At 34.8% G+C, this 20,921-nt stretch overlaps 1 protein-coding gene across 3 annotated transcripts in view; it reads right to left on the bottom strand.

Moving 5' to 3' along the window:
• Positions 1-20,921, bottom strand: part of LOC111049384 (bifunctional heparan sulfate N-deacetylase/N-sulfotransferase) — a 210,934-nt gene that overhangs the window by 22,724 nt on the left and 167,289 nt on the right. For all 3 annotated transcript variants that reach the window (XM_039437594.1, XM_039437595.1, XM_039437592.1), the window contains 10 exons: positions 17,131-17,383; positions 15,070-15,276; positions 10,755-10,958; positions 7,895-8,021; positions 7,408-7,521; positions 6,004-6,191; positions 3,556-3,684; positions 2,795-2,977; positions 819-1,166; positions 233-384 (listed from right to left, as the gene is read on the bottom strand). In XM_039437594.1, the coding sequence (XP_039293528.1) occupies positions 233-384; positions 819-1,166; positions 2,795-2,977; positions 3,556-3,684; positions 6,004-6,191; positions 7,408-7,521; positions 7,895-8,021; positions 10,755-10,958; positions 15,070-15,276; positions 17,131-17,383 (1,905 nt within the window). The remainder of the gene's footprint in view (positions 1-232; positions 385-818; positions 1,167-2,794; positions 2,978-3,555; positions 3,685-6,003; positions 6,192-7,407; positions 7,522-7,894; positions 8,022-10,754; positions 10,959-15,069; positions 15,277-17,130; positions 17,384-20,921) is intronic.

Raw genomic sequence — 20,921 nt, 5'->3', positions numbered from 1 at the left:
ATTGCCGTTCTCTAGCAATAAGTATGTTTATCAAGCATCCCTTATCAAGTTATATTGTGTGTCCTTCTAAATTCTAAATTCCAAATTCATAGCACGGCACAAAAATAGAGCCCAAAACAGTTCCGATTCCAATTTATACAACACAGTCAAAATGTGAAATGAATAAATTTTAATGAAGTAAACGAATTATTGAAATGATTTGAAGAAATTATGCGAGGATGCCAGTACAAACCTGTTCCTTAGATCTCTTAGCACCTTGGGCGCAGTGTCGGACGCTGATATGACGTCATAGAAAGTGTAATTGAGGGCAATGGGATCGCCATGAGCTCTGGTGTGTTGGTACCAGCTGTAGGCTCTCTTCGACGGCGAAATCAGGATAGTCACCTGGAATCACATCAAGTTCAAAGCTGAACCAAAACAGTTTGGAAATCTAAAAAGCTGTGATACACCAATCTGAACTTCAAAACAACAGAAATATAGTTGCTCGGTGGGTATCTTATTTCAATTTCTCTTAAAAATAATAGAAAATAGGAGTCCTGTTTTTTATAAGATAATTTGTATGAAAATAATTTTGATATAACCTTCCAATATTATAGTATAAAAAACAAACTACAATGTAAACAAACTCTACAGAAAAGTTTTCTATCCGATGCTGACGTCACGATGTGGCGATATGGCAGTAGTGATGTTAGCTTCATCGACTTTCAGTGTGAATATACAATGGGCCGTGTCTATTCTATATCTGGTCTAAGGTCGAGTCGGAAACTTCTCAATCTGCCCTCGTATTTTAGAATAGAGTGGTGAATCTAGAAACATACCAATTTAGCATGTTGCAACAGCGCATGCGCCCGCTTGGGCACCAGTTCACCATCGAAATAAGTGGCCGACTTCTCGAAGAGGAACTGCGCGGTGGTGTTCTTGACTAGCGGAAAGAAGTCCATGTACCAGGCGAGGCCACGGTAGTAGTTGCGGCCGTTGAAGAACTGGATCTCCTCGAATGTCTCCGGACTGGGAATGTTGGACGAGATGTTGGGGTGCATCGACAGGAACGCATAGAGTGCCGTTGTGCCCGTCTTCTGCGGCCCGATCACCAGGAAGCGCGGCAGTTGTTCGCACGACTTGTTGTGCGACCAGATGCGGATGTGACGTACGTCGTGGCACGGGTTCTGCAACATCAATAAATATTTTTTTATTGATCAAACATATTTAAAAATATAAAATATTTATGGTTCTGTAACAACATTTACATCAAAGAATGTTTGTTCCATTGTATGTAATATACAGTAGCTACCTTATGAGAGTGCTGAGTCTTCTCTTTAGGGCTACTGATTATTGAAAAACAAAAACATTATTTAGTACCTACCCTTTACTCCATTACAACACTAAGGGCCGTTTGCACAGTCAAAGCTTAAACTGAGTTCAATCAGCTGGCGTGGCTTAAACTAAAAATGAGCCACATTACAACAAACGAGACTTGATACGGATTAGTTTAAACGAAATTTTATTTTAAACTGGATTGAATCCGTATCAAGTCTCGTTTTTTGTAATGTGGTTCATTTTTAGTTTAAGCCACGCCAGCTGATTGAATTCAGATTAAGCTTTGACTGTGCAAACGGCCCTAATACTTTCAACTCTTCAAGTGTGTGTGAATAAGTAAGTTATAATGTTTGATGGTGAATATTTTGGTGTTGTTTAACCATCTATTATTCGTTTGTATAAAATTAAGAAATAAGATACAAATAATATGTACTGTTGTATCTTGTATAACGTTCTATTTCAGATAAAATACATAAAATATCAAATGAATCGAATCAATAATATCATCAGGATTGATAGATAATTAAATTCATTGTTCGTCTTCATTTAGCAAGGAGTGGAACACAAAATTGAAAATAATGATAAAGATATATTTATTCCAATACATTACACTGCTATCATTGAGAATCTAGTAAATTAATTATTTTTCCCATTATGAATTAATTAATTTCATTATAAAGTCATTTTGAATTTATGGAGACAAAAATTTAGTGATGTTTAATTATTGGTGAGAGGAATTTATAGATTGTCCAATTTCCAATATCTTAAAGTTTAAAAGAGCCACAGAGCTGACCTCTGATACTGATTCAACTTCAATTTGATGACCAATTTGTCAAAGAAAGTGGCACAGAGCAAATCTCTGATTCACCTTCAATTTGTCAAGAAATGGTTTTTTATGATAAAGACCACATAAGCTTAAGGCATGTGCGTGAGTAACGGGAAGGATGAATAAGCATTGGAATGGTTTAATATCTTAGGTAAGTTTTGATGAGACACCTGCAAAGAATGGATGATGAACTGTGGCACAAAAGGATATTGAATTGGAATCCACCAGGAAGAAGGTAGAGGGGAAGACCACCTGAAACTTGGATGAGGCAAGTGAAGAGTGACATGCGCGAGAGGAATTTGGCAGAAGGAGATTGGATGGATAGAGTGAGATGGCATGTGGGATGAGAGAGACGGCGTGAGCTGTGAATTTAACTCGCTATATAGGTAAGTATATAGGTAAGTTTTGAACTACTAGGAAGTTATTTTAAAAATAAATAAATGCCATTAGGCAAGCCACTAACTTTACGTTACCCTAGACATTTTGGAATTTTCCTATGACAGCTGAACTGCAAGAGCACAAAACCTGAGTCGGTAGAAACTGATACTAATGTTCCAATTTTCGACTATACAGTCGAAAATGTCCGGCGAAACGTAGCGTGTAGTGACCATCTTCACTAAGTGAGTATTCAAATGGTGTTGGGTTACTTACGCCCCAGATGGGATCCGCTTCATCCGGGAACATTTGAAAGTACTTTTCGGCGAGAACGACGGGTGGAGCACTGGACAATTTCAGATTGGTCCAGCAGCGAAGGAATTTGATGACTGACTCGAACGTGTACAGTGCTAGACGGTCGTTGCCGTAGTTCGACATGTGGCTCATGAAAACTGAAATCTGAAAAATTGGAAAGGAAATATTGTTAATTCTTTAGAATATGCAATGATAATATAACAGAAATTGAAAAATTTTCAGTTCGTATCAACATATTTCTATAAGGTAGTGAGATTAACGTTGTAAAATCAATGGAAAGCATAGAAAAGCATATTTGCCAAGTTTTCCACCGCCTTCTGTAGTAAAAATAGCTGTGAATCATATAGTCACTCAGATATATCTGATATAATATCAACTGTTGATAATGACCAACCATATTCGTCCAGAAAATACATTTCCATGATTTAATGATAATACATTTTCGACATTGATATGAAATATTCCAGTGAATCATTATATTTCTTGAATGCCTATATGATTTGGCAACAGTGCGAAGTGGAAAAGGATAAGACAATCTGCTTTTTCTAATGACAGACAAAGATAGAAAAGTGATATCAATCAGGTGCTGACTTTATAACATCACTATACATCAATTTAGTGTCACTGTCAATAACATTATCTAGAATGAAGAGCTTCACATCTTCAATTTCGAACAACTTCCTTCTACTTGTATCATTGCATGTAAATTTGTCTTGACTTACCGGATTGTAAACAACAGTCTGGAACAGCTCTCCTCCTTGGATTGATTCATCCAGCTTTTCCCGGCCTCCTGGATATCTCTCAATGAACATCGTATGCGTGAAAAGACCACATGTTTGTCGAGGTAGCACCTATAAACAAGTAAATAACATTCATAGATTGAAGATTTGTTATAGCGGTTAAAGATTAATTTTTGACAAGATGAGGCTAATATTATATACATTTCATTTTATATTCAAAGGTCTCCTGGTTCTATCGAGAACGAGTGCATTGATTGTAAAATGAATATGCAATGTTCATTTTTCATAAAGTTATGTTTTTCACATATCAAAAGAAAACACTTTGAATTGAAGGCAACATCAACTATATTATAACTATTACAACTATATATTATATAATGATATGTTGGAATCCGCCTTTATTGACAGAATACAATAAATCAATAGCCTGCATAAGTAGGTACCGAGTAATAAACATTTGTTCATTATGAAAGGATTGAAATTATGTTTTTTACATATCAAAAGAAAACACTTTGAATTGAAGGCAACATCAACTATATTATAACGGTATAAGATTAAATTTATTATCATTTTCCATTCAAATTTCAGTAAATTTTCATTGATTTTCTCGAAAATCCATGATGAATACATACGATTTGATTTTTCATGAAATTCATGATGTAATCGTCATGGATTTTGGAGAAAATCAATGAAAATTTAATGAAATTTGAATGGAAAATGAGAGTAAATTTTCATTGATTTTTTCGAAAATCCATGATGAGTACATACGATTTGATTTTTTATGAAATTCATGATGTAATCAATTAAAATTTACTGGAATTTGAATGGAAAATGATAATTAATTCAATCGTATAACGTTATAACATAGTTGATATTGTCTCAATTCAAAGTGTTTTCTTTTGATATGTGAAAAACATAATTTTAATCTTTTCAAAATGAACAAATGTTCATTACTCGGTACTTATGCAGGCTATTGATTAATTCTGTCAATCTAGTATTGTGTCAGTAAAGGCGGATTCCTACATATCATTATCAAAGTAAATGACCGGTACAGTGGAAATATTATGCCCATGGGACTATTCCTACTCAGCCCGACTAGGCTAAGCGAGTAGGAATAAGTATCATAAAAACTTATGGGAATAATATTCTCACTGTATCGGACATGTAGACCTACACTGGAACTGATATGTAAGGATCCGCAACAACACAGTCTTTGTTGTACAGGCTGTTGGAATAATAGCCCAGTCAAATAGTCATTATAATGCGGCCCGACCAAACAAAAATTAAGGTAATTGATTTTATTGTTTTAATCGGTCCATTTGGGTATTAGTAAGAGGGTAAGAGTAATCTATGGTTTCCCACCAAAATTTCTGAAGGCATAACTTTTGGCAGCCTGAAAACCAAGATATTTTGGTACTTTTTTCAGTTTTTTTCACGATATCTCCAAAACCAATTGTTTAATCGATATTTTTGTTCCATTCTTTTTTGAAGAAACTACATTAAATTCTCTAAAATTTGCATTCCCTCAATGTTTTTCTATCCCCAATAGGAAGTGAGTTATAGCTCGTTGAAAATTGTTAATTTTATTTCAACTTTGCGAAAAATTTATAGTTTATAGTCCTGTGAGAGTTGATGCAACGTTGCCAAATCAGCTGATCATAAATAAAAGTACATTCATATTTCATATTTTAACCTGATGAATTGTTAACGTCGTTTGGTGTTTTGGTCGGTGTGTGGGAGGGGGGGGGGTGTTGAGGAGGCACTCTGCTGTTTCATCCTCAACTGGACTATTTTTATGAAATCGACTCTAGTGAATACTTTATCATTTTCACACTATAACACTGTATAACGTGCACTTTTTATTCCCAACAATGACCGTTTTTAGAAATTAGCAGTTGGTCTGAATTCACCCAAAAGAAGTTAGCGCCAAATCATGAATCTCATAAATTAAATCACCACCCTAAAATTACCTTTTTTGTTCCAACTCTATCATTAGTGACTGTATTAAAAAATACCACATATCACTCTATGAGAAGTGAAAAGGAAAAAAACATGGATTTAGCGATTTTTCACAAAGTTGAAAAAAAAACAATTTTAACTCACTTCCTATTGGAGATAGAAAAACATTTAGGGGATAAAAATTGTAGAGAATTTAATACTCTTCAAAAAAGAATGGAACAAAAATATCGATTGAACAATTAGGTTTGGAGATATCGTGAAAAAACTGAAAAAAGTACCAAAATCTCTGGGTTTTCAGGCTGCCGAAAGTTATGCCTTCAGAAATTTTGGTGGGAAACCATAGATTACTCTTACTAATACCCAAATGGACCGATTAAAGCAATAAAATCAATTACCTTAATTATTGTTGTTTGGTCCGATGTACTATTTGATTGGGCTATAAATGTAATTTGAGATTTAAACTAGACTCACCATGATGTTTCTATGAATGAATCCCCTCCGTAGCCGGGCAGGCCTGAGGTGAGGATATTCCTCGGTGGAGGACACCTTGACGTTCCAGACTCGTTTCCACGCCGAGTAGAGCATCTCGTGCACCGGGTAGACCCCTGAATGGTGGGGAGCCACTGAATACTGTGAGTCAACTCTGATACCGTGCTCCTATTAGAAAAAACGACACACGATTACTAAATAATAGATTTATTTAGTAGTTGATAAGATGAGTTTTTAATAGATAGATAGGAAATGCTTTCATTCAGTCAATAAAAAACAATAGAATCATAAACTACATTAATATCTGAAAAATGAACAAATCATATAATGTGAACAAAAAAATTATGATTGTATAAGTTTTGGGCTAGGCCTGTTGGTCCTTTTCTAATCATGTATTTGATTTTGACAACCAATTCTTTACTTCTCTCACCCTCCATGACTATAAATCATTCGGTTTAAGCTTATTTTGAATAATGTTCATTGAATAATGAACAGCTCAATTGAACTAAATGCTTACAAAACGCTCACCATGTTTATAATGAGACTAATCAATTCAATTCTTCTTCTGTCTGTAAACAGTGTAATTACCGATTTAAATTTTTAAATAAAAAAAGTTTAAATCTACACAATAAAAGTCTAATCATGTATTTTGATTTGTGCATTGTTAAATGTAAATAAATGGATGAATAGTTGATATGGCAGATGTAATAACACAAGACATAATTTATGACAACCAGAAAGGTTGTCTGCAAGAAGTCGATATCATAATTATTATTTCATATCTATACTTCATTCATATCAAACACAAAAAAGTAATACAAAAATTTACACAAGTCATTAGGTAGGTAAATTTCCAAGTCATATTCAAGGCAACCGATTCTTTACTTCTCTCACCCTCCATGACTATAAGTCATGCGTTATAAGCTTATTTTGAATAATGTTCATTGAATAATGAACAGCTCAATTGAACTAAATGCTTACAAAACGCTCACCATGTTTATAATGAGACTAATCAATTCAATTCTTCTTCCGTCTGTAAACAGTGTAATTACCGATTTAAACTTTTAAATAAAAAAAGTTAAACAAATGTTTAAATCGATACAATACAAAGTAAATCATTGTATTGTATCGATTTAAATTATTTAAACTTTTGTGTTTTCATTAAACGACAATGTCTATTTGGTATTCACCCTGGTCACAGACGGAAAAAGAATTTAATTGAATTGAGTCAATCATGCCAATCGATATCACAATGGCTATCGATACTGCATTGCTGTCGATACTTGAAACACCTCTGAAGAAGAATACAAAAATAAAGGTACCGGTAGCCTACATTACCATCTTATGATGTAGGTGGTTTATTTTAGACATGTACTATACTTTACCTGGCAAACGCTTTATTGAGGAACATGTCGGCTTCCAACTGGCTTTGGTTTTCATACAAGTGTGGTTGAAGATGATTCCACATGTGACTGAACCACATGAATTTGTGCGAATTTTCTGCAAAAGAATAATATATTTCAAATTAATTTGGATATTGTGATAAATTATTGGTGAAACTGAGAGAATAGCTCTCATCGAAAGTCTCTCGAATTCAACATTTCAAAAAGATAAACGTTGAAAATTACTCCCGCTTTTCCATTTATTTCTCATGGATGAAAAAATTTAATAAGATGTAGCCTAGCTTGACATACTAAGTGAAAAATATTTCCAACCCTATCAAACCTAATAACTAGTTCGAAATAGATAATGATAGTTTAAATAGCATGAATTGATCTTAAAACATTTATATAACCAAGGCAAAAAGTATATAAGGAGGATCATTGACAATTTAGATAGGAGAGTCAGATAAGAAGAGCTCTGGAAAACTTACCTAAAATCATATCATCCCCTCGATTTTCTTCAGGTGTTCCATGATGGAAATATTTTCCCGAAAATCCAAGGTTGAATTTGAAGCCCGGCACCATTTCCCTTATTCGTTCTTGAGCTTCTAACATCGCCTGGAATCACAATATGACATTCGAAATTAATCAAGAGTAATAGAAAAAGCTTAATTAAATTTTCATATTATCTCCCAGTCAATTGAGGATTGAGGTAAAGCTGATTCATTATCCAAGATGAAGAATATAAAATGGAATTACGCAATTTCAAATCTCCTATTGAGAAAATAAATTAATAAGAAAGTATAGTTTTTCGCTTCCATACAGCCAGTCAGTAATAACTGGAAAATTTTTATGTTGATTTAATTTCAATTAAAGTGGTTGCCCTACACATTTGTATAACAAAATGAGACATTCAAGTTGGTCGCCCCATCCTGTCCTGTCCACTTATGTCTAAAGAATAGGAATATTATTCATATTTAGCAATTCGGTGATTATTTTTTCAGTTGTCAGTTGGTGTGAAACAACAAGCTGTCTGCCCCATCTATTCTAATCAGTATCTGAGCAGTCAGTTGGCGATACTAACTGACTTCACTAGTAATATTCAATACATAGTTGTTAATTTATTTTATTGAAAAATGAATAATAAATTACGAGGTTCATTCTTTTCAAACTCCGATTTGTCATAAATAAAAGACGAATGTATAACTAGATGAATATCTTAGTGAGAATTTGTGTGTATTTTTGGCTTCAAAATTTTATAAAATAACATACTTAATTTAATGTGCAGTATTAATTAAGTTTAATATTTAACTATAATTTGTTGTTTAATTCTTCTAAATTCAAAATTTCCAGCTTATGAATATTTTTGGACTAATATTGAAATTGAACTTTTTACAGTAGAAACATAACCTATTTTTGGACATGTAACATTATAAAAATTTGGGAATGGAATCGTTTTGGGCCAAGCCTGTTGTTCCTACCCAATCATATTTAGATGATTTGTAATATTGTATCCACGAATAATAAATATCTTTTTACCAAAAGTTACTCACACTTATGATAATTCTTCAACATAATTGTCGTGAAGGTTGAGGCATAACAGTGGACCAGCCTACCTGAACCCGCTTCATGAAATGTTGCCGACAGATGAGTTGAAGTAGGCTGTGACGTTGTTTTGGAGCTCCTCGTTAGTATGGAAGCTCTGCCCTCTAAGTCAAAGCTTCAGTTTGAGAAAAGGTATAAGTTACTAGTGGCCAAGTCGGGTGATCGAAATTGTCCCATTTGATTTGCTGGAGAAGCCGTTTGGTTGCCTTATACCTTCTTCTTCATCCATTACCCACACATGTAGGATCGATGGCGTCATATATTGAATAAAAAAGACTAAGAAATTGTCAGAAACAATATCAGTAAATCACAAGTAATAATAACAAGTATCAATAAATCTGTGGTTTTTGACAATTTCTTAGTCTTTTTCATTCAATATGAATAATTACCACAATATCAACTTCTCATCTACACAAAAAGGCGTCATATATCATGAATAAAATAGAGAAAAAATAATAATAAAAACACTAATTGATCAAGACGGCAGTGATCAAGTTTAGATCGAAAAATATTTATCATAATATGAGGCCTTGGTCTTTAACATAATGGCACTTTTGAGTCCGAGTTGTCATGCATCACGACGATTCGTAAGTCATTTCAACTGTAGTCTCTTATTTTCCAAGACCATTCATTCACGCACAAATCATCACTTAAAACGTTTTCTGTGTAAACTTAAATCATTTTTTGTCAGATGTATGCTGAACTATTGCATTCTTCTTGCACAAACTAATAACGCCACGTAATTAGCACTTGGCGGCTGCCATATTTGTGGGTATGTAACTCGACAACAATTGACGATCTGGTCGCACCGATCATAGCGTTTAGTGGGGAAGATAAGCTGTTCAGCTCTGTGCAAGTCGCCCTCCTACTGCTTGTCTGTGCCCTATGATTGATTGATTGATTGATTGAGTACTTTATTTATGTAGATTACAATATATACTGGCTTATACACTTATATACAATAGCTTACAATACAGCAAAATTATAGATGAATTTACATAATATAGACTAGGAAAATAACTATAGAACTGTATATGATATGAGATCGTAGGTTGAAAAATAATAACCCTCGTATCTAACTAACCTATTGTTTATTGTTTTTGAAGGGACGGATTCCAGGGATCTAAAGCTTCAAAGAACCCCACACGTCGACCGAAGCTTATTGTGTTCCCAAGTAGTATGATAGTTAGGCAAACCAATACCTATGTCCTTTACTAGAACCAGGAGTTTTTCCCTATACTAACATTCCATTCATCACCTGGTTGCAATCCTTGTCGCAATCCAATGTGATATGCTTGGCAGTCTCTTCAGACTGATTAGTCCTCGTGAGTTCCACTCCTGGCCTTCATTGTAGGTCCTTCCGCTGATGAAGGGCCGGCCAAGTTGCCTCTAAGGCGCCCGGCCACCATTGATTCAGCCTCTTGACCCACATTTGTGCCTGGTTTTTCACCCATCACTGGTCTCTTGGGTTTTTCTTTTTGCCCCTCCGAAACTGCCCTGATGGGGCAGATCCCGTGGGTTTGAAGAAGGCAAGGCAACTTCTGGAGTTGCCTTGAGGTCCGTTTTAGTCGCCTCCTGCGACAAGTATGGATGCTGTGGGTGAATTCTGGTTTTTAACACATTCTTGAGTACGATAATCGACTCAAAGCTCCCCCAACCCACAAGGGGCATAACTAACCTAACTCGATAATATCGATATGAGTGATTACTGTTGCACTCTAACCCAAAACTCGGCAATGTTATTACCTGTACATCTTCCTTGCGCAGTCTTGTGCCCTGTTCGCCGACGAAGATGTCGTCAATGTCAACGAGAAGGAGGCGGTTGAGATTGATGGAGAGCTGGCCGTGACTCAAATAGGACAGAGTGTCCAGAAACAGCAGTCTGTGCAGCCAGAACTTCAGGCCCGACCCGAAGAACACTCGCTGGATGTTGTCGAATCTGCCGTGATCCTGTCAACACAACATCAATTATTATAACAGCTGTTAAATGTAGGCTACTACTGTAACAATTTTATCTACCAATGTTATAAATAACATCAGTTTTATTTGTATGGTAAATAAATGAATGAAATAATGAATTCAAACACCTCGCTCAAAAAGATTATTGTTGGAATAGCAGAGTCATCTTAGTGACTCTATGAACAATAGTGGACTTTCGGACTCGAAAGACCTTCGGACTTTCGGTGGTGAGCTGAGTGTGATTACAGTAACTTATATTACCCAAATAATATAGTTACTGTAAATGTGATTACCGCAAGGGTCTATCAATAATACCAATGTTTTATTCATTTATTGTACAAAACACTATAATCATAATAGAATTATGATCAAAATCTACTTTGTAGAAATAATTAAGTACTGAAAATACTGTGAAGTAAACAACTACAAGGCTTAACCTATTTCGGACTATGTGTAACCTTATCTAAATTTGGAAGAGGAATAGCACAAGGTTACCTTATATTTTTCTCCCTATCATTTCTATGACGTACTTATTGTATAAATCAATAAAGAATCAAACCATGGGGGAAAAACTAGGCTGTTCTTGTACCGCCATTTCTCTTCAAAATTTTTATAGAAAGTTAATGTTGTCCAATTTTTTTTGATATTAGGTTATGAAATCACACATCTCTGCTCCGCAACTTGGTTTTATATAATATACTAACCTATTCTGTATCTCAAAATCATTAAGAAGTCGAGAGGTAAAAGAAAAATAGCATATTTCGACAACTTTATATCAGAACCTTCTGATATTCAAGTACCGGGCTGTGAATAATTTGAAACTTTCAGTTGGGTTAACTGAAACATAGTTCACAATTTAAATATTACCTACGTATAATTCAGAACTAGAAATCGAGATTAGCAAAAAGTGAAGTCAAAGTCGACACATGAGCATAGTAAGATGATGACAGTCAATCTTGAGTTTAGTGTCTCTTTGGTGTAATTTGCACTCTAAGACTAGAGTCTTGTTTGATGCTCTGTGACATCGGACTCCACACACCAACATCTCATCCTTCCGCTATATATATCAATCAGCTATCAAAAACCTGACCAGCGAGAGCTTGACAAGTTTTGAAATTGACAACAATTCCACCTTCCAATGAAAATTAACCCGATGATTTTGGTCAAAATCAATCAAACGTTCTAGTGGCAATCACATTTGAATTTCATTTTCAAGTAACATTTTTACTCAAATTATTAACTTTAAAATAATAAAATTGAAAAATAGGTGAGTATTTGGAATGTAAGTTGACAAGTGAACATTTTTGGGGCAGTTATTGTGATAGTTCAAGGAGCCACCGCTGGATAGCGCTACCTTCTGGGCACCTTTCCTATCATTATATGGCACCAAATTCAAATTTATGATTTAGGCTATCTATCACACAAGAGGAAGTTATAATTGTTATATTTTTTCAAGTTTTTTTCCAATTTTTTAGGCATTGTATTTTCCAGCTGTTCAAAGTGCAAACATATTACGATCAAATCAGCATAATAAACAGACCTGTTTAAGGTTAACTTGTTTAGCTAACCTAAACAAGTTAAGCAAAACTTGCTTGTTTAACGTGCTCTAGTTTGTCTGGTAGGCTTTATGAAGGTTTTTAGTGGATGGTGTTTTTTGAAAGTCTAAAAGTGAATACAGGTGAAAATCTAAGCGACGATGATCTCTTCAGAATACTGGATGTGAATGGAGATTCAAAGTGTGAAAGTATTCTAGAATACGATTCTGATGCTGATACAACATATGAGCCTAGAGATTTATAGGAGTTTTATTTGATTCAATAAATAATATCGGAGCAACAAGCTTTGCTCTGGAGTACAAAAGCATGGAAGCATAGTTTCTAAATTTATTTATTGATACACAAAACACAATTCTCTTGAGTGATTGGGGAAGAACCAACAGGCACAGCCCAAAAATGTTTCTTCCCGAATTTTGATGTATACACTATAAATACGGTAGTCCAAAAAGTAGGTTATACGATAAAAATTATAATTGTTCCTCTTGTAATAATGTGTGATAGATAGCCTACATCAAAAATTTGAATTTGGTGTCATAGGATGAAAGGAAAGGTGCCCAGAAGGTAGCGCTATCTAACGGTGGTTAGTTGAACTATCACAATAACTACCCCAAAAATGTTTACTTGTCAACACACATATCAAATACTCACCTATTTTTCAATTTTATTATTTTAAAGTTAATAATTTGAGTAAAAATGTTACTTGAAAATGAAATTCAAATGTGATTGCCACTAGAACGTTCAACTGATTTTGACCAATATGATCGGGTTAATTTTTATCGGAAGGTGGGATTGTTGTCAATTTCAAAACTTGTCAAGTTCTCGCTGGTCGGATTTTTGATGGCTGGTTGATATATATAGGGGAAGGGTGAGATGTTGGTATGTGGAGTCCGAAGGCACAGAGCATCAAACAAGACACTAGTCTTAGAGTGCAAATTACACCAAAGAGACACTAAACTCGAGATTGACTGTCATCATCTTACTATGCTCATGTGTCGACTTTGACTTCACTTTTTGCTAATCTTGATTTCAAGTTCTAAATTACCGTATACGTATTTAGATTGTCATCCATTGTTCACCCAACAGAAGGTTCCAAATTATTAATAGCTTGATACTTCAATGTGATGACGCATATAAGATTCTGAAATTATATGTTGTAATCTTTTTTATTGAAACCTCTCGACTTCTTGATGTTTCTGGAAATCATACATGGTTGGTATATTATATAATAAGACCCGAAAATCAAGATTAAGAATCATTTTCATTCTTTCAATGCATGAACCATGCTATCGGAAACGTCAATTTGATAATAATACCGTAAATAACTTCAGATTTCAATCTCAAGTTGCTAAGCAGTGACGTGTGATTTCATAACCTAATATCATACAAAATTGCACAACATTAACTTTCAATGAAAATTTGGGGAAGAAAAAGTACAAGATCAGCCTATTTTCTTACCCCATGGTCATAATAATTTGGCTCACTCCCACACACGCTCTCGCATCTTCCATTACCGACGGAGTACGAAAGTCTCAGCTGTTTTTCCAAGGATGAATAATTTTTATCCTTTTCATGTCCTCCAGGGAGTTTTCCCAGAAATGGGACCATGTGCAATCAAATTTTTATATCAAGAACCTCCTATATTGCAAATAACAACAGCTGTGATAAGTTCTAAATAGTGTGTTTGTCTTTTCGGTCTCAAAATTTTATAGTTTCAAAGTTTGGAATTTTTTAATTAATTGTGATTAATTTAATTCAATTTAATTTATTTTTTTAATTAAGGAAAAAATTTTGTGTGTTCTGAATTTTAAATTGAGTGTGTAATTTATTGAAGAATGGATGTTAAGTGACACATAACCTAGCTACATTTGGACTGTTGTATAAATTAGAATTGGAACCGAACCGTTTTGGGCTTATAAGCCTGTGGTACTTTTCTGTAAATTGTGTAATTCTTATTGATTCAATAAATAAATAAAATAAATTTTATTAAATCATTAGAGCCGTTTTCGAGACCTGATGGACCAGAGAGGAGTTACTAAGGGGATCTTTCCTTATCTATGGTTGGACATACATACAGAAATTGCTCGCTCAATGTAATACGATTATGTAATACCTGAAACATCTTTTCAATTTGATATAACCCAACCTCCTAATTCTTGAATAGAAGGCCAAAAATTTGAGGGTATTCTATGACCATCGGTTTAAAAACATGCATCGTTTGTCGAAATATTTGCATGAAGTTCAGGGAAACTCTGTGGACAGTGTTGGGATTGCATTGTCGTATGATGCGTTCACATCAAGAGACACCGACCCTTCAATCCATGCATCAAAATTTATGTCTCTCCAGTCGAAAGATGCATCGGTGCAAAGATAACCGAAATCGCCAACATTTTTCCTACCAGTTATTGACTTTTTTATACCACAAATTAATTTTACGAGGATGCTGAGTGACCTAAGAGAAAGCTTTGACTGAACTTCAACTCAGATTGTTTTAATGTATATATTTGTAGCTCATTTGTTTTCTGTTCAAATAAATAAATTAAACTGACTTGTATAACGGTGGTGAGCGGCGTATGCACACCCTCCTCGGAGTCACCACCCCAGTCTTGTGAGTTGTTATTGGCCCAGGCCAGCGACTCGTAGGTGCTGTGATTGGGCGAGAACACCGTCCAATCAGAGCCCGGCAGTGGGCCCCAAGCCACCTCCCCGGCTCGGGTCAGTCTTAGAATCGGAGAGCCTGCGTTCAGAGCTGCGTCCTACACAACAAACAATTTTTCCACTCATAAAATAGTACATATTATAGAATTCGTTGAACTCTACATTCGAAAATACACTTGGTAGATAGGTGATAAAAGCTATAAATACGATTCATGCGTCAGCTCATCCTGATTTAAGGGTGACAACTTGAAGAGCCGATACCTCTATAGTCCGTACAAATTTACTCCAGACTTGGAGGAATATACAGCGCAGAGAAATGTAGGGAGATCAGCCAATTACAGTGATTAATAGAGTCATAGGTAGAAGCGCAGTTGCCAATTTGTCAGTCGTATGACTGCTTTCAAACAGGAAACTTCGCATGTGTAGCATGAGCACATGAACAGAACTAGAAATTGGAGATCGCTGGCCGCTTCACAACGGCAACATCGCGCCTCTGTATCCCTCCCGCTGTATGCTTTCTCTGCTGCGCATGTCCATCCCAAGTAAGAAGTAATTCTGCACAGAGTATAAATATCTTATTAATAAAGAAAATAATTATACACGCTTTATGCATTATCACTTGAACTAATATCTAATAAACTTGCAATTTTACATTCAGATTTTAAATTTACCAAATATGGTTATAGGTCTATTTTCATTCTTAATCATCAATGAATTACAATTCAATAATTCAAACGAATTTATTCAACTTGTCATTCAAAATTCACGCAACGATAATAATCACAACCAAAGAGGGCTTTCTCCAAGTAAAACTGTAGCGTAATTGGTAACACGCGCGGTTCCTGAATCATAAGTTGCGGGTTCGAGGCCAATAAAACTATTCGCATCTCCGTGGTCCGGAACCCACCTCAAGTTGTAGAAATTCATTGAAATAAGTTTCATTCATTCTACCATAAAAGAGCGCCCTCTTTATCTTTACCTTTTATTTTTAGAGAATAAAAGAGCTATATTTCTTGTCTCTGATTCTACTGAATTAAATTGTATCTTCAAACACAATTATTGTATACTGAATTGTATACTATTTGTTTTCATGAATAGTGAATACTCATTTCTCGTGATTTATGATTTGATTTACTTGATTGAGTAGTTTATCTAATTTATTTTCTTAAATTTTATTATTATAGTTCCTAGATAAGTTAACCTTCCTTCTTTACGTCCTCTTTTTACTTCCCAACTTCCCTTTGCATGCAAACAATTTTTTTTCTCTTCCTCTTATCAAATTTGTTAACTTTATTTTTTTGTAATGTACGATTCTATTATTTATTATGTATACTTATATAGGCACCTACTGAAAAACCTTCAGGTTTAGTGGAACCTCCAATGTAAATATTTTATTCAATACAACTTGATTGATTGACTAAATTTTTGTGTATCCTCGTACACAATCATGTACAGATACATACAAACAGTGTCAATATTCATCAAGACAAATAAAACATGGGGAAACAATAATCGAGAACAATCTGTAATCTCAAATAAATTTACGTGATTCTACATAAATAAATAAATCTTGGAAACGTTATAATTGCACTAGGGCTAATTAAACCTTCTGAATACAAAGCCGAAATAATTGCAGTAATTATTCAGAGTTGTCTCTATTAATTCTGCACCTCAGATAAATAATAATAATAATTTTTATTTCCATTAAGATGTGTACAAAAGAACAAAAAACAATATTATATAAAATAATATTAATTACACTGTATGAATAGTTAAGTGATACAAAAGTCTGTATATAGCTAATGTCGTGAAAAAAATCACTTCTACACACACAAACATCTACAATCTGAAATCTTTCAGTTGTTCTAATTATTGCACTTAGCATCAAAAACTTTTTCACCACTATTATTTGTTTTTGTATTTGATATTAAACTAAATAATCGGTAAGTTACCTTTAATCTCAAATTGTTGTGGATGAGCAGCGGAAAGCCCTTCATTTGAGCGCCGACTAGAGTCTCCTCGGTGGGAGCGACAAAGCCCACTATGCCCACACTATACTCCCTACAATACTTATCTAATAGCTCCCTATTCCACTTATCCATATTCAGGTACTTGTTGAGGTTCTCGAACACTATCACACCGTATTTGCCCTTGTCCAGGTTGGTTAGCACCGGCAGAGATTTGCCAGCTACTTCCACTTTGTATCTGAAACACACAACAGGAAACAAAACTCGTTACAAAAATGAATATCCATATTGACATAGAAAGAATATAACATGATAAGATATCCCATGGTATTGGTCGTTTAAGTTCCAAATCCCGGGATTTCTAGTGAGAAAAAATGAAGAACAGAATACATAACCTATTAACTTGAGTGTTGATAGGAAATGACATTGGGTAATACGGCAAGGCAGATCATCCGAAAGGATCTCTCTGCCAATAGAAGACATATGAATAAATCTATTGAAAAAAGAATAAAACCGAAATGGCACTCACTCACTGTCTGACTGACTCACTCACTCACTCGCAGAACTAAAAATCTACCGGACTAAAAACGTTCAAATTTGGTAGGTATGTTCAGTTGGCCCTTTAAAGGCGCACTAAGAACGGATTTGGAAAAATTTCCAAAGATACGCCCAAAATCAGCATTTTTTCAGCTTTATCGAGAACAAATGTACAGAAATTGTTCAAATTTAGTACAGAAGCTAAGTAAGCTAGGGTATATAATAATGTTGTGTTGGAAGGAATTTGAAATAACGCCAAAGATACGCCCAAAATCTGCGTTTTTCCAGCGTTTTTTCAGCTTTATCGAGAACAAATGAACAGAAATTGTTCAAATTTAGTAAAGAAGCTAAGTAAGCTAGGGTGTATAATAATGTTGTGTTAGAAGGAATTTGAAATAACGCCAAAGATACGCCCAAAATCTGCGTTTTCTAGCGTTTTTCAGATTTATCGAGAACAAATGTACCGAAAATGTTCAAATTTACTACAGAAGCTCAGCTGGGGTGTAATAATGTTGTGTTAGAAGGAATTATTTGAAATAACGCCAAAGATACGCACAAAATTAGTTTTCTCAGTTCTTTCATCGAGTAATAGACAAACAATGTTCAAATTTGGTACAGAGGTTTAGCTAGGGTCTAAAAATTTTGTGATGAAGTGACTTTAATATTTCATCAAAGATACGCCCAAAATCAGCGTTTTTCCAACATATCCTAACGAAGTCTTCCACCCTGCACTAAATAATTGAAATTAATCGGTGATTGAATCGAGCGAGGAAGTACTTTGACTTTCTGATGATGAATGAAGCATGCTCAAATTAAAATGCAGGCGAGCGAAGTGAGCCCGCTGATCTCATTTTTGGACGATCCAGTCGGAGGTCCAGGGGGCTCCTCCCCCTGGCTAGACGGATATGGCGAGCGAAGCGAGCCTGACGGCTGGTAACCTATGAAGTTGAGTATTGATAGGAAATGACATTGGGTAATATGGCAAGGCAGAGCATCCGAAAGGATCTCTCTGCCGATAAAAGCCATAAGAATAAATAAATAAATTCCAGGATGATTTTTTTGTTAATTCGAGCCGTTCACTGTCGACCACTGTCGTCGAACGGCACAGTATATCCAGTTTCCCAAACATCGATTTTTGGAGGTACAATTTTCTGGCATCCTCATAAATTCTATTACCATAGATTAAAACAGATGATGTTTTTCAAGATCCGTTCAATCAGGACTTCCTATATACCGGACCTGCGCCTACAAAAAAAAAATGACCGCCGTAAGTGGTGGCTGGCAATGATAATTTAAACGGGTACTAGACGAAGTGAGATTTCGATAAACTGAGAAGCTCTCTAACAGCTGATTAGTGATTTTTTTCTTAGTAGGAATTCCTATGAGACCACCACATACGGCAGCCATTTTGTTCTAGGCTCAGGTCCGGTAGTATTTATAGGAGATCCTGGTTTAATCTGGTAGGATTCATAAGGATGGCAAAAAATCGTTCGTCCAAAAATCGATGTTTGTGTAACTGACTTGAGGAACTGAACGACTCAACTTCCCACTTGTCATAGTATCTCAAGAAATGGTCAGAATAGGCACTTGATGAACCGAGATTTTGACGAACAGAAACCCTCCCGACATGAATCGCTGTTGTTTATCTACAATTTTTACCATTGAGGAGGATGGGGGCTTAATATGAAACTTTTACGATAAGGACCTTTCAAGGCTCATTCTAATTATCCAACTGCATTTTTGAAGTTTATTATAACCTGATAGGAATTTTGTTTTACATTATTTTTCTCTGACACTCCCTTGGACAGGAGTGTCTAATTTATTATGAAAAATGAGAGATAGTCAAGTGTCAAAAAATAATACTAAGGAACAGTACTATTATTAGTGTAATTTAATTGGATTTCTTTTTGAATTGGCAAAATGAAGTCAAATCCGTCACATGAACATAGTATTCAAGCCATTAGCTATTGTCAGTTGTTTTGTGATGCTCTGTGACTTCGGACTCCACGTGTGTCCTTCGACGCGATCCTCTATATATATGAACCGGGTATCAATTCCAGGATCCACGAGAACTCGAGAGATTCCACAACTGTCAGACTTTGGCGTCCAATAAAAGAAAAATCTATGAATTTTGTATGAAATGAGTTATTGGAATAAGTTTGGATTGCATTTCAATTTCATTTTCAAGTACTTATTCTTTGTTATTTTAATTGATAAATGAATAAATCACAATAAATGTATGGAATTGGAATGGATGATTCCAAGTAGTGAAATCGAGTCGCGTGATTATTCTCCAAACCACCGCTAGGTTGCGCTGATGGATGTGGCTATTGAAGCCCGCCATATTCATTTCACAAGTTTTGAAGATTCAACCATGATAAACATTACTTACCGACGAAATAAGAATGAATAATAATAATAATAATAATAGAATAAATAAGAAAGGTTCAAGTGAATTACAATCATGAACAGATCCCCTACAGAGAAGGAAATCATGAATTTGTATGTTCTTCTGTAGCAATTGACTTCATTGAATAAAATCTTATCATTTGAACCGTGGCTAGCTAGAATTAACCACAATCAGTTGAATATGGAAAAATATAAATGAGGGTATTATAATAATACCTTTATTAATTTATTCATTAATTTTTATAAATGAGAGTATGCGTTATAATTAGTATGATTAGTAATCAATTTTTCACTCGAATATTGTTGTAGGTTGGTTAATATTAATTTCAACTGGATTTGTGTTTATTGTACGGTATGCATTTTTCAAGAGTTGATACATGGATGTTCTGTTGCAATTTTCGATACTTTTAACTATTAAAAATTGCATAATATTTAAATCGAATATTTGAATATTTAGATACCGGTTCCAGTTGTTACACTATACTATAGATACTGTTATCTGCTGGAGCTCTTGTGAAGAGAAACAGAATATGGAGTAGTGAGCAAGCGCTGTGATTGGTGAACGACATATCAAGGTGAACGTCTGCGATTGGTCTAGAGAAGCCTTGAAGCCACTCCCACATTGAACCGTTCATACAACGTCACAGCAATGGCGGTTGATACACTAGACATGGTAATAAAAGGACAATGATTATTCCCTAATGAGAGTTTGAAAATATAGTAGTGACAAAAATAAACTTGTTAAAATGAATCTGATGATCTAAATTGCAAATGAATAAACACCTATTTGAATCTGGAGCCTTGACACTTGGAAAATTCAATTGCGTTTT

This window comes from Nilaparvata lugens, chromosome 11 (assembly GCF_014356525.2).
Source record: "Nilaparvata lugens isolate BPH chromosome 11, ASM1435652v1, whole genome shotgun sequence".
Taxonomy (NCBI): domain Eukaryota; kingdom Metazoa; phylum Arthropoda; class Insecta; order Hemiptera; family Delphacidae; genus Nilaparvata; species Nilaparvata lugens.
This window is presented reverse-complemented; position numbering and strand designations above follow the sequence as displayed.